The 14,357-nt window shown below is 38.2% G+C and overlaps 2 protein-coding genes across 2 annotated transcripts; both read right to left on the bottom strand.

Moving 5' to 3' along the window:
* LOC129454296 (uncharacterized) lies at positions 1–3,693 on the bottom strand. Its single transcript, XM_055218774.2, has 2 exons — positions 3,612–3,693; positions 1–3,525 (listed from the first exon to the last, which is right to left on the bottom strand). The coding sequence occupies exon 2, from the start codon at positions 3,366–3,368 to the stop codon at positions 93–95; it is 3,276 nt and encodes a 1,091-aa protein (XP_055074749.2). The 5' UTR covers positions 3,369–3,525; positions 3,612–3,693; the 3' UTR covers positions 1–92.
* Positions 3,694–10,757: 7,064 nt separating this feature from the next.
* b3gnt7 (UDP-GlcNAc:betaGal beta-1,3-N-acetylglucosaminyltransferase 7) lies at positions 10,758–14,357 on the bottom strand. The gene is made up of 2 exons (XM_055218325.2): positions 14,189–14,357; positions 10,758–12,971 (listed from the first exon to the last, which is right to left on the bottom strand). Coding segments are annotated over exons 1-2 (1,233 nt in total). The 5' UTR covers positions 14,191–14,357; the 3' UTR covers positions 10,758–11,740.

Raw genomic sequence — 14,357 nt, 5'->3', positions numbered from 1 at the left:
TTTTTTGCTATATTTTCAATAGATTTTATTTACAGTATAGATAGGGAGGGAGTGTAAATCTAGATGGCAGACTGCATGAAGAGGTTGGCCTATTATCTTTTCTTATTAAACCTGTTATACTTATTAATTAGCAGATGTTTCATTGCTGGATCGTTAAAATATTTTTCACGAAGAGCCTGTCTCTGTTGTTTCTCTTTCTGTTTTCTTAATTCCTCTTCTTTCTGCTGTCTTTTTCTATAGACCCTCCATTCTGTAAGTGAAAAATGTTTCAGGGCAACCTTTGGTATCCTCTTTTTCCTTTGGAAAAAAGTTCCCTCAGCATATGATGGCACAAAATTCATTATTATTCTCATCATTTGATCTTCAGGCCTGCTTTTTTCATCCACCTGTAAATCATCCAGTTGAGTTACTGGTACGTTGCCTGTGTCCACCCAAGCAAGTTTTGGTAAAGGTCCTTGAATTATAACTTCTGGATGATCAGTTTGGTTCACATTTTTCTCTCCTAGCCTTTCTTGCACAGGCAACATTTCGATGACAGCATGTTGTGGAGCCTGATGCAAAGGTACCTTACGTGGTCTCTGTTCCACTATCCTCTCGACCTGAGCCGATTCTTTTACTATGATGGATGGCCACAGCGACGATATTTTATCTCCATCAGATAAGGTCTGGCACTGAGGGGTTACTGTTATCAACAATGGTTTCTTTCTTATCTTTTTTTCTTCACAGTGGTCAGAAGGTCTCTCTTGCTCTGTCGCCTGTTCCTGAGTCAAGTCTTCCTCTGTGAAGGATGGCCACAGTGCCAGTTCGTCTTCTTCCACAGGTGAAGTTTGGTGCTGAGTGATTACTGTGTTCACCTGTGGTTTCTTTCTTTTTTCACAGCGGCCAGGAGGTCTCTCTTGCTCTGTCGCCTGTGCCTGAGTTGAGTCTTTCTCTGTGAAGGATGGCCACAGTGCCAGTTCTTCTTCTTCCACAGGTGAAGTTTTGTGCTGAGTGGTTACTGTGTTCACCGGTGGTTTCTTTCTTTTCTTTCTTTTTTCACAGCGGCCAGGAAGTCTCTCTTGCTCTGTCGCCTGTGCCTGAGTTGAGTCTTTCTCTGTGAAGGATGGCCACAGTGCCAGTTCTTCTTCTTCCACATGTGAAGTTTTGTGCTGAGTGGTTACTGTGTTCACCGGTGGTTTCTTTCTTTTCTTTCTTTTTTCACAGCGGCCAGGAGGTCTCTCTTGCTCTGTCGCCTGTGCCTGAGTTGAGTCTTTCTCTGTGAAGGATGGCCACAGTGCCAGTTCTTCTTCCACAGGTGAAGTTTGGTGCTGAGTGATTACTGTGTTCGCCTGTGGTTTCTTTCTTTTCTTTCTTTTTTCACAGCGGCCAGGAGGTCTCTCTTGCTCTGTCGCCTGTGCCTGAGTTGAGTCTTTCTCTGTGAAGGATGGCCACAGTGCCAGTTCTTCTTCTTCCACAGGTGAAGTTTGGTGCTGAGTGGTTACTGTGTTCACCTGTGGTTTCTTTCTTTTCTTTCTTTTTTCACAGCGGCCAGGAGGTTTTTCTTGCTCTGTTGCCTGTGCCTGAGTTAAGTCTTTCTCTGTGAAGGATGGCCACAGTGCCAGTTCTTCTTCTTCCACAGGTGAAGTTTGGTGCTGAGTGGTTACTGTGTTCACCGGTGGTTTCTTTCTTTTTTCACAGCGGCCAGGAGGTCTCTCTTGCTCTGTCGCCTGTGCCTGAGTTGAGTCTTTCTCTGTGAAGGATGGCCACAGTGCCAGTTTTTCTTCTTCCACAGGTGAAGTTTGGTGCTGAGTGGTTACTGTGTTCACCGGTGGTTTCTTTCTTTTCTTTCTTTTTTCACAGCGGCCAGGAGTTCTTTCTTGCTCTGTCGCCTGTGCCTGAGTTGAGTCTTTCTCTGTGAAGGATGGCCACAGTGCCAGTTCTTCTTCTTCCACAGGTGAAGTTTGGTGCTGAGTGATTACTGTGTTCGCCTGTGGTTTCTTTCTTTTCTTTCTTTTTTCACAGCGGCCAGGAGGTTTCTTTTGCTCTGTCGCCTGTGCCTGAGTTAAGTCTTTCTCTGTGAAGGATGGCCACAGTGCCAGTTCTTCTTTTTCCACAGATAAAATCTGGCACTGAGGGGTTACTGTGTTCACCTGTGGTTTCTTTCTTTTCTTTCTTTTTTTACAGCGGCCAGGAGGTCTCTCTTGCTCTGTCGCCTGTGCCTGAGTCAAGTCTTCCTCTGTGAAGGATGGGCACAGTGCCAGTTCTTCTTCTTCCACAGGTAAAATCTGGCACTGAGGGGTTACTGTGTTCACCTGTGGTTTCTTTCTTTTTTTACAGCGGCCAGGAGGTCTCTCTTGCTCTGTCGCCTGTGCCTGAGTCAAGTCTTCCTCTGTGAAGGATGGGCACAGTGCCAGTTCTTCTTCTTCCACAGGTAAAATCTGGCACTGAGGGGTTACTGTGTTCACCTGTGGTTTCTTTCTTTTCTTTCTTTTTTTACAGCGGCCAGGAGGTCTCTCTTGCTCTGTCGCCTGTGCCTGAGTCAAGTCTTCCTCTGTGAAGGATGGGCACAGTGCCAGTTCTTCTTCTTCCACAGGTAAAATCTGGCACTGAGGGGTTACTGTGTTCACCTGTGGTTTCTTTCTTTTCTTTCTTTTTTTACAGCGGCCAGGAGGTCTCTCTTGCTCTGTCGCCTGTGCCTGAGTCAAGTCTTCCTCTGTGAAGGATGGGCACAGTGCCAGTTCTTCTTCTTCCACAGGTAAAATCTGGCACTGAGGGGTTACTTTGTTCACCGGTGGTTTCTTTCTTTTCTTTCTTTCTTCACAGCGTTCAGAAGGTATTTCTTGCTCTGTCGCCTGTGCCTGAGTCAAGTCTTCCTCTGTGAAGGATGGCCACAGTGTCAGTTCTACTTCTTTCACAGGTGAAATCTGGTGCTGAGGGGTTACTTTAATCACCAGTGGCTCCTTTCTTATCTTTCTTTCCTCACAGTGTTCAGGAGGTCTCTCTTGCTCTGTTGCCTGTGCCTGAGTCAAGACTTTCTCCGTGAACGATGGCCTCATTGGCAGTTGTTCTTCTTCCACAGGTGAAGTTTGGTGCTGAGGGGTCATTTCAATCACCAGTGGTTCTACCAATGTGATGGCTGGAGAATGTGTAAAAAATTTGAAGTCATCAAGTGAGGTTTGATGCTGAGGCGTCACATGATCCTTTAATGGTTTTGCCACTTTGTCAGGTGAAGAGGGTACCGCATCTGTTCCTTGCTGGATCTCTGTTTCACTGAAATATGCCTGTGTTTGAATGTAAACCTCACTGGCATACTGCTGTCTTTTGAGGTTTGAGCACTGCCATGGCCAGCAGAAGCTACGCCATTTAATTTTTTTCCTCCAGGGCTTCATTTTAGTAGAGACTGATCTCTCTAAGACTAAAAGCGGGAGGTCTCAAAAATATAAATATATCGAAACCTCTGACTTTTAATTAATACAGCACTGATCTCGCAGTGAATCTTGCAATGGATGTCACAATGGATGAAGCAGTTGTTTTGTCAAGAGGGATCTAACAGCAACAACAAAAAAAACTAATCTTAAAAAGGCTACAAACAAAATAAGTAACAAATAACAAATGCAAATTCTTAAACTTACCTCTAACTCACAACTGATCCCGCAGTGAATCTTGCAATGGATGTCACAATGGATGAAGCAGTTGTTTTGTCAAGAGGGATCTAGCAGCAAAAAAAACCTAATCTTAAATAGGCTACAAACAAAATAAGTAACAAATAACAAATGCAAATTCTTAAACTTACCTCTAACTCACAACTGATCCCGCAGTGAATCTTGCAATGGATGTCACAATGGATGAAGCAGTTGTTCTGTCAAGAGGGATCTAGCAGCAAAAAAAAAAACTAATCTTAAATAGGCTACAAACAAAATAAGTAACAAATAACAAATGCAAATTCTTAAACTTACCTCTAACTCACAACTGATCCCGCAGTGAATCTTGCAATGGATGTCACAATGGATGAAGCAGTTGTTCTGTCAAGAGGGATCTAGCAGCAAAAAAAAAAACTAATCTTAAATAGGCTACAAACAAAATAAGTAACAAATAACAAATGCAAATTCTTAAACTTACCTCTAACTCACAACTGATCCCGCAGTGAATCTTGCAATGGATGTCACAATGGATGAAGCAGTTGCTTTGTCAAGAGGGATCTAGCAGCAAAAAAAAAAAACTAATCTTAAATAGGCTACAAACAAAATAAGTAACAAATAACAAATGCAAATTCTTAAACTTACCTCTAACTCACAACTGATCCCGCAGTGAATCTTGCAATGGATGTCACAATGGATGAAGCAGTTGTTTTGTCAAGAGGGATCTAGCAGCAAAAAAAAAAAAACTAATCTTAAATAGGCTACAAACAAAATAAGTAACAAATAACAAATGCAAATTCTTAAACTTACCTCTAACTCACAACTGATCCCGCAGTGAATCTTGCAATGGATGTCACAATGGATGAAGCAGTTGTTCTGTCAAGAGGGATCTAGCAAAAAAAGAAGTAATCTAAAATAGGCTTACAAATAAAATAAATAACAAATGCAAATTCTTAAACTTACCTCTAACTCACAACTGATCCCGCAGTTTATTTTGTAAAATATCTTGAAGATGTTTGCACAATGGCTCACACAATGAATCTCGCTATGAATGTCACAATTGATATCACAACAGATTTCGCCTGAAAATTGACAATGATTGGAGTTAATAAATTATTCATATTCTGTTTAAGATTTATATCAGCATTTGTATCATGGTCTAAAATGGCATTTTTACATTGTGAGAATAAACCTGGCTATTTTCATAATAAAGCATAGTTCATAATCTAAAAATTATATTTTCTTATTCTTCATTTCATATTTTTATTTTTCACATAAATCCCCCAATTTTTTTTGCAACTGCTACTCCTTAGCTACATGTAAATGCATATGCCACCTCTTAGGGGCTGTGCACATCAACCCTGTGTCTCAATTTGTTCCCTAGCTACGAGGTTGTAAATTACTATATCGTGTACGCATGTTCGGGCACTGGTGAGGACCCTAGCTCACTTGACATTGGGACACTGTTCACTTATTATCCTGTGACGTGTCTGCTCATAAGCATGTTGTAAACATTCACAGCTGTTATCAACAACCGGCAAAACCAACATCTCTCTGACTTGAAAAAATTTGTCATTATTCTCTTACATATCCGTGCATAAAATTGGAGGAATATAATAACATTTTAATTTTATTTTACAAATTGAAATAAATATAATTATTTTAAATATTGAGTAGATTGTTGTTCCTTTACGTTCTAGTGATGTGTGTTTATAATTAAAACTAAAATAAATCAAACGTTAGCCTTTATAAAAGTTCTGTTGCATTTCATGAAGTTTATTGAGTTGGCTCCACAGATCAGTGGTTGGCTCACGCGATTTTCAGTTGAGGAACTATAGAAAAAGTCACGTGATTTCTAGTAAGTGAGCATATGATCATAGATATGATAGTGATGCTCACTGGGTTTTGCGTTGCATTGTGGGATTTTTTTTAGGGAACGATCGTTCCAGTGAATTGGACGGATTTGCACTGGACTAGCTAACAAGGGAGCTGATTGAGACACAGGCCAAAGCTTTTAAACGCGTCTGAAAGCGCCAGGCTGTTGCCGAATGCCATATTTTTTCAGCCGACTGGCAGCTATAGCTGAGCGCTTTGGTTGCTAGGATACGCTTTGTTTATCATTCGCGCCGGTTTGTTGTTGTGATATTTGTCCCACCCCTGCTCCACTGTGATTATACGGCCGTGTGAGAACTTACAGTGACAAGCGATGCTTTTTACCCAAAGTTGAAAAAAAAACGCTAGCTGTTGGCTTAAAAAAACCCGGAATGCTTTCATTGGAAACAATTGAAAACATGCGCCGGCTGCGGGCATAAAAGCGTATGATAATTAACTCCCATAGGGTAAATCAATTTACCCCCATAGGGTAAATTATCTCTAAAAAGTAATTTAGCTGAGGTTCAAACGACTTACGAATGTGAAAGCATTTACCATTCAACAAAAAGGAAAATATACAAATGTTTACAAGTAGTAATATTAATCTGTTAATTAACGAATATTAACAAATACATTTACACAATTAATAAAAACATTTGCTTTGGTGTGGGGTATCCAAACATAACAAAATAAGTATTATTAATTTCTGAAACTTACCTTAACTCTCTACGCCAGAATGAGCCGCTGCACTCCTATTTATAGTATTCTTGATCATACGTCATCGTGATGCAATATGCTTGCAGTACCGACATTGCAGAACGACACGAGGCGACTTAACAACACACCAAGCAATTCAGTAAAATTAATTGAAAGCCTATAACAGTGACAGTAACAAAACAAAGTCACTCAATAATAAATAAATAAATAGTATATTTAAACAGTACATATATTATGTCTAATATTCTTAAAGTCTAATAAGCCTAGACTTTCCCTAACACAGACATGCAAAACATTTTCAGAGTAAAGCCTTTAATTGTTTTAATGCATGTAATAACATGTTTAATAGTTGCATTCACTTTTTTAAGGCTAATTCATTTTCCTGCTCCTCTTTAATTCTGAAAATTGTGTCAACACATTCCTGAAACGACAAATGTACGTGACACGAGTGATGTGTATTCTGTTATTGAGATATGTTAACTACTTTTTTTAGTGTAACAGACATTGTAACACATTTATTTTCATTGTAAGGATTATGAAAGACGTGTTCATCTTTTCGACATCACGTGGCCCTGCGCAGATCAATCAGTGTTTGACGTCAAAGTACCGCGAGATCAATTGAAAATATGAGTCATGATTTTAAATATTGAATTTGACAAGAGAAAAAGGGAAATGTATTTGTATTAAATGTCGTGAATAGTAAATAAAATCTGAAACTAATAATTTCATGAATTTATTTAGCCTATAGGCTACGGTATAGTAGGCCAGTATAGATTAATTCACTAGACATTATTTTATATTTAGGATTAACAGTCACTTTTTCTGAATTGTAACATGAATTGTCTTGAAACTCAAAATTATACATTTTCCGGGTTCCATGACCTTTCTCCATACATCCACTAGGTGACACACTTTTATTACAAAGTTACAGTTGCATGTTATTTCTGTCAATAAGGGTCTCCCCTTATGAACAGAAATATAGGAGATACTGGCAACACATTAATCTTTTACAAACCTCATCTTTTACAAGCACACCTTGAAAGACCAAATATTTTTGTGTGGTTTACACAAATGAGACTTGTATCACACTGCCTTTCCAATGCCCTGCAGCTCAATATAAGTAGCAAAAAGTAATTTCATCTTTTAATTTCAACATATAATTTTTTTATACTTGCAATAATGAAATATAATATTACCATATTACTGGATTTTTTTTTATCATTTTAATTAAACTTCATAAAAATAAATACATATATTGGTGTGATATATAAATAATGAAATGAATGCATTTCTTGACTATTAATTAAGAAAAATTTAAAAAACTCTTTAAATCAAACTCAATGCTTTTCAGTGGCTCACTATGAGCTTCTGAAGTCTCCATGAATCACGTGACAACTGTGCGTTTTGCACGTCCATTGGCAAAACTCTCTCTAAAGGCTCTGTCATAAGTAACAGCTATTGGCCAATCAGAATTAAGGACTGGAATGCTGTTTACTCTGTATTATGATGACTCAACTTCTTTTCCCTTCTATTTATTTCTTTGTCTCTGCATGTAAAGTTGCTTTGGTACGATGAACTAAAAGCGCTATATAAAAAAATTGAATTAAATTACATTATAGGAGGATCAATAGGAGTTATTAGCACATCATCCAATGTTACCCTCAGCTATTGAATTGTACATCAGTGATCAACAACTATTTATCTCTTCCAGAAGCCCTAGTTTGAGGAATAGGCTTGTTTGTGCTGATACTTACTTTACATCTCTTCTCTGACTACTCTTGTCAATGCCCTGGGCAATTTTTTATGTTACAATTGTTTTTTTTACACTAAGGGGCGGTTTCCAGGACAGGGTTTAGGTTAATCCAGAACTAGGCCTTATTTTTATGAGGTAATATGAGAAGTTTTTCACAAACATAAAAGACACTACAGGTGTGCATCTTAAGACATAATGGCACCGATTTATTTTAAAATTAAACAGGACAAGGTGTTTTTAAATTAAAGCAGCTCAAACATGCATTTTAGTTTGAGGAGGATAAGGCCTGTCTGGGAAACTGTCCCTAAGTGTCAGATTATAATCATTCACACATCCTCATACACACATCCTCACACACACATCCTCATACACACATCCTCATACACACATCCTCACACACACACACACACACACACACACACACACACACACACACACACACACACACACACACACACACACACACACACACACACACACACACACACACACACACACACACACACACACACACACACACACACACACACACACACACACACACACACACACACACACACACACACACACACACACACACACACACAAAGTTTATATTCTATTCCCCTTACCTACCCCATTCCCTAACCCCAACCATCACAGAAACCCTTCTACTACTTCACATTTTCAAGAAACATCATTTTGTTTGATTTATAAGCTACAAGGTCACAAAAACACTGGTATTCCTATCTTTGTGGGGACAATTGGTCCCCACAACGTGATAATTACCAGGTACACACACACACACACGCACACACACCCGCACACGCACACACACACACACACACACACACACACACACACACACACACACACACACACACACACACACACACACACACACACACACACACACACAAACACACACAAAACATAAAATCAGACAATTGATCAATTGAAAAGAATACCTGTGTGGTTAACATTACACTCTACAAAATTGGTGCTAAATAGCACTAAAAGCTCATAATCATAGGGAAACCATTTTTAGTGCTATATAGCACCTATAAAGCACCTATGAAGAACCATATGGGGGTGATATAGCACTATAGGGTTCTACACAGGTGCTACATAGCACTTTAAATGGTTCCCCTATGATTACGAACCAGTGAACCACTTTTGGTGTCATTTAGCACTTTACTATATGTGGCAGTGTCCAGCAATCCTTGAAAAATGAATGAACATTTTTATACAATAATCAATATAGTTTATTATCAGTAATAATAAATTTTTATGACTTATGAAAGCGTCATGGCAATTATTTTGTCAAAAATGTGAAAATCCAGTTTTTAAAAATGTACCCGTTTTATTTATCTTTAATGTAAGGGGACCTGCAGCCCATTATTTATATAGGCCTAGTTGAATTTTGAAAAGTGTACTATCACCAACACTCTTTAAAGGCCAATGTGTTAAATTTAGGAGGATCTCTTGACAGAAATGTCAGTGGTGTGTAAAGACCTTAAACACATACCTTAGAATGAGCCGTTTTTATCTACATACACTGCAGGTCCCTTTACATGGAGGGCCCTGTCATTTTTGTACAGTAGCCCTAAATGGACAAATTACTGTTGTGTGCAATATCCAATAAGAGTTTATTGAAGAAAAAAAAACAGACAAACTTGTTGTCTCAGACACAGCGACGGCTACCATAGCTTAACTGTACGTTTCGAAAAGTACAGGTAACCTTTGGACTGCAATTCAGTCCACAGTTTGCAATTCACATTTTCACCGCTAGATGCCGCTAAAACTCCGATTGCGCGCTTCACGGGGAACCATTTTTGTTTGAATGTTTCCATAAAGAACTTTTAAAATTCAAAGAACCTTTCGGTTGCACAATCGGTTCTTTGTGGTGAAAAAAGTTATTTAGATTGTAAAAAGATATGAAAGAATAGGTTCTTTTAAAGCGTAACTAAACCCCTGGTCAGAGCCTGACTCCACCCGGCAATATTTGAAAAATGCAAGAAAAGTGGGCAGATCCCAACGGAGATAGAGGGGACGAACTAAGCTCATACAGCATGTGGTAAGATCGTAACAAGGGCGTGGTGAGCTTGAACCTGCTTACGTCACGAGTTACTTTTTGGACCCAACATCCAATAGGAAAATTCAACTGCAGTAGCCACCGTTCAACCTGAAGAGGGCAGCACTCAGACGTTTTTACACCACATATTGTAGTATTGAAACACTTTATATCAAAATGTCAAAAAACTTACTAAAATCAATGAACAGCACTAATAAAGCATCATTCTTACAGATCATTAACTAAAAAAAGTTGGTTAAGGGTTTAGTTACTTAAGCACTTTATTTTTAAGAAGTCACTTGCATTTTCTATTAGTAGCCAGGAATTTATTGCTTTGATCATAAACTACTGGTCCAAATACAGAAGCTTGACCTGTGAATTGTAAAACATTAGAAAACACACTTTACTATAGAAACTCCCAAACTGAGTCCATATCATAAAGTAATAAGGAAATGCAGCATTAAACACTATATTTATCTGTGTGTCGTTGTTGTCTCCATCCACTTGAAGCTGTGACACAAAAACAAATTCCTGATATATGCAAACATAACTGGCAATAAAACCTCTTTCTGATTATGATATTTTATTAACTTATGAGCTTGTGCTTTACGCACAGCTTCCAGGGATAACGTGTTTGCCAAATGCATAATATAAGTGTAAGGCTTTGTTGGACTGCTCGCTTTGAATTAAATTATCTGTAACATAAATGCATGTGGCTAAACATAGATAAAAAAATGAAAACACATTGTTCTTTGAAAATAAAATGTTTATTTACAAATACTAATTCATTTCACCTTAATTCGTTCATTCTAGTACTTTTTACACAATCACACCTTACAGTCCGGATTACAAACAATCATGTATTGCATAACCTTTAACCATACAAATAAATACACAAAGTCCAGCTCCACCTCCCAATTCAAGGAGGAATTTCATAAATTAATTTATCATTACATACATGTACCAGCAGTTTGTTTGATGTTCACAGTTTGAAAATAAACCCTCTACCAAAACGCATAAAGTCTATGAGAAATGATTGTTCACTTCATAAATACTTAGAATAAAATTGGAAATAACATTATTATTATAATTCATATGATGAAATGTCTTAGTAGTTTGTGTAATGCACATCATTTTGTGACTAATACCATTATTTGTTTTATGAACGGACTTAAAAAAAAACATGTTAAGGTAACATTCATCCACATAGGGGCAGAATGACACTGAAAACCGGTGAGGTAGAGACTATGGGGCGATTTCCCAGACCGGGATTATCTTAAGCCAGGACTAGGTCTTGGTTAATTAGGATATTTAAGTCATTTTTAAAACCATATTTTATAAATAACATAACTGATGTATTCCTCGAGACACAACACTCGCACTGATATATTTTAAGATATGTCAGAGCAATTGTTTTCGATCAAGACAACACTAACATTTAAGGTAGTCTGGGACTAGGGACCCTTTAAGCATTAGGTCTCGTTTAAGAAATGTGTGTAGAATAGATCCCTGTGTTTATTCAGTACTGCTTGTAGTTACGTTTAACATTAAGTGCATGCATTTCTGCCCATCTGTCTTTTCATCGATCACATTATGCAAATCACAAGCTCCTTCATTTGCTACATTAAAAAGTTCTCCTCATAAAATTGAGTACTTTGTATTTGAGTCACCTCAAAGTTTCATTCACATATTTATTTAAATCTCCTTCGATTTTTTTACACGCCAAGACTAGAAGATGTCCATTTTCTGTGAACAAACTAAGGTATCATTGTTGACCAGTTTCCACATGTTTATTAAATCTGGTGGGAGCAATTTATGTACCACTATCATGCTCCTAAAAAAGCACGGCTCCCTATTTAACTTACTGTTTTTATCCTTCACGAGCCCAAACGTTTTAAAAGCGTTGTGTTTAACTGGAGTTACTTGAAGCACTTCTAGACACATGCCAAGAAACACATCATCGATGGGATAAAGCTCCAGCGTATCACATGCACCGTAGAGTTTACGTGCGACTGGGCCATCCATCAGAAAACCACCTCCACCGGCATACGGCGGGTAGTGGGTCTTATTATACAAGGCGTCGGGGACGTAGTACTTGTTCTGTTTTTTGCGAATGGGCCGGGCATTAAGGATGACATCACCGACAAACAGGTCTTTCAAGTTTTTGCTTGCATCCAGGTACTCCAAGATGTTGGGAACGCTGACAAACACATCATCATCTCCTTTGAAGATGTAGCGAGCGTTTCCGCAGTAAGTGGAGAACCATTTCAAGAAGTGGGTCTCTTTTAGGGTAAGGTTGAAGAAACTATCCATAAAGTCCCATTGAAGTATATCCCCATAAATGTAATCCTCATACTCCAGAAGTTTTTGATGGTTGGCCCGCTCTTCTTCATTTGAAGACGTCCCAAGAAGGAAAAGGGTCTTGATTCTTTTTCCATCGATCACCTGCTCTTTGCCCCAAGTTTGCCTTATCACCTCTCTCCGGTCATATTGGGTTATTACCGACTTGATGACCACCAACAAGTCGACTTCCCCGGCACATTTCTCTGGGTGATTGATTAGGATAGGAAAGTATCTGCAGTGCCTATAGAGCAGAAATTGCTTAAAATTGGATTCAAGCCCCTCGAACCAATCTGCAGATGTGAAGTTAAAGTTGGCGGTGCAGTTGGAGCTGCTGATATCCCAGGTCGTGGGCATTTGGTCCTGTGTTATTTTAGGATGTTCTGTAACCGTTTGCACATGCTTCTTCCAGAAGTTTAAGGCAATGGGAGGATATGCCCGATTTTGCAGGTCGACTTCACCCATGAGCTCCGTACGCACCTGCCTTTCGATTCTCTCCGTCTGCAAGTCCTGTAGTAAGCTGAAGTTTCCTCTCTGGACGACAGCAAGAGTCACTAGTGCCAAGAAGAACATGAAGCTGACCCGCTTGTATACTCGCCATCTTTCTCTGGTGGTCATCCTAGTTAAAAATAATGAGAAAGCAAACAGGTAAGCACCTTCCCATGGTGAAGAAATAGACTGATCAATTCAACCAAATGTTGTTTTATATCTCCACTGTTTGGGAGATATGCAAAGAGAACGCATCACACATTAAAATAGGCTGGCTTATGCAAACAAACCTAATAATAAATGACTTTACATATAACTGAATGGCAGAAATAGAGGTACCTGTAGCTACTGTCAGAAAAAAATGGTCACTTTCAGAAAGTACCTTAACAGTTTCTAGAAGTATCTCCCCGTGGTACATATTATTGGTACCAACCATATACTAAATGGTACATATTAGGACCTTCTTAAAGGGTACTACACAACAGCTTGGGATCATTTGACCACACATATTAAACATTATATCAACATATAACAGACAAGAAAAATAATTGTAAGAAAAAAAAATATTTTGACTTCGAAATTTAGATTAAATGTGATTGTGAATATGTGACTTGAACACACATTTTAGATAAAGTATGCTTATGTCATACATATAGAAGTTAATTTTTTATTACATATATAGATATATAGCTACTTTAAACATATTTCTTTAGCGCACACTTTTGCATAGTTGCAAAAAAGCAGCTTTACATTAAATACAAATCAGTACATACAGTAAAGACACAAGTAAAAACAGAAGCTTTTCAAATATAGGCCTATACAATACATACGTTACATTACATAAAGTAAAATATACAACTATTTAAAAAAATATATTATTATGAAAAGTTTAACTATGAAAAAGAGTTAAAACATTACTTCATACGTCACGCATATACGTACATCATATAATGCAGCAAAAACTGAATTCGTCATATTAAAACTAAAGCTGTTGTACTTTAAATGTCATGCGATTGTCAGGATGCACATATCATCAGTAAAGCCGGTTGCTTGATTAGTAGTTAATCGCCATCACCTGCTTTCAGATCATGGAGCGGCATTTACTACCCAAAGCCGTTTACTGACAAGCAATATCGCATTCATATTCGCAGGCGATTCGACTTTACTGATAAGATGCGCATGGAATCACAAATGTGATTTATCGTGCAGTCCTAAAAACTGTTGCCATAAGATGTACTGCCAAAATAATGCAAATAATGAGTGAAATAATGCCTTTTTGTCCACTGTGATTCATAAGATAAAGTAATTCGCGAAACACCCAGTTAAAAAAACTTGACCAATACTTACATTTTGAGTCCGTTTTATTTTATACTTTAAGTTTAGTGAAAAGGCACGCTTCTTTTCAGACAGATTGTTTGTCTTATGAAATCCGGAGCATAACCGTAACAAAATAATGTAAAGGAAAACCTCCACCGAGATTTATGTGAACATGTGAAAGACCCACATCTCAGCATAA

The sequence above is a fragment of the Misgurnus anguillicaudatus genome, chromosome 23, assembly GCF_027580225.2.
Source record: "Misgurnus anguillicaudatus chromosome 23, ASM2758022v2, whole genome shotgun sequence".
In the NCBI taxonomy this organism is placed as follows: domain Eukaryota; kingdom Metazoa; phylum Chordata; class Actinopteri; order Cypriniformes; family Cobitidae; genus Misgurnus; species Misgurnus anguillicaudatus.
This window is presented reverse-complemented; position numbering and strand designations above follow the sequence as displayed.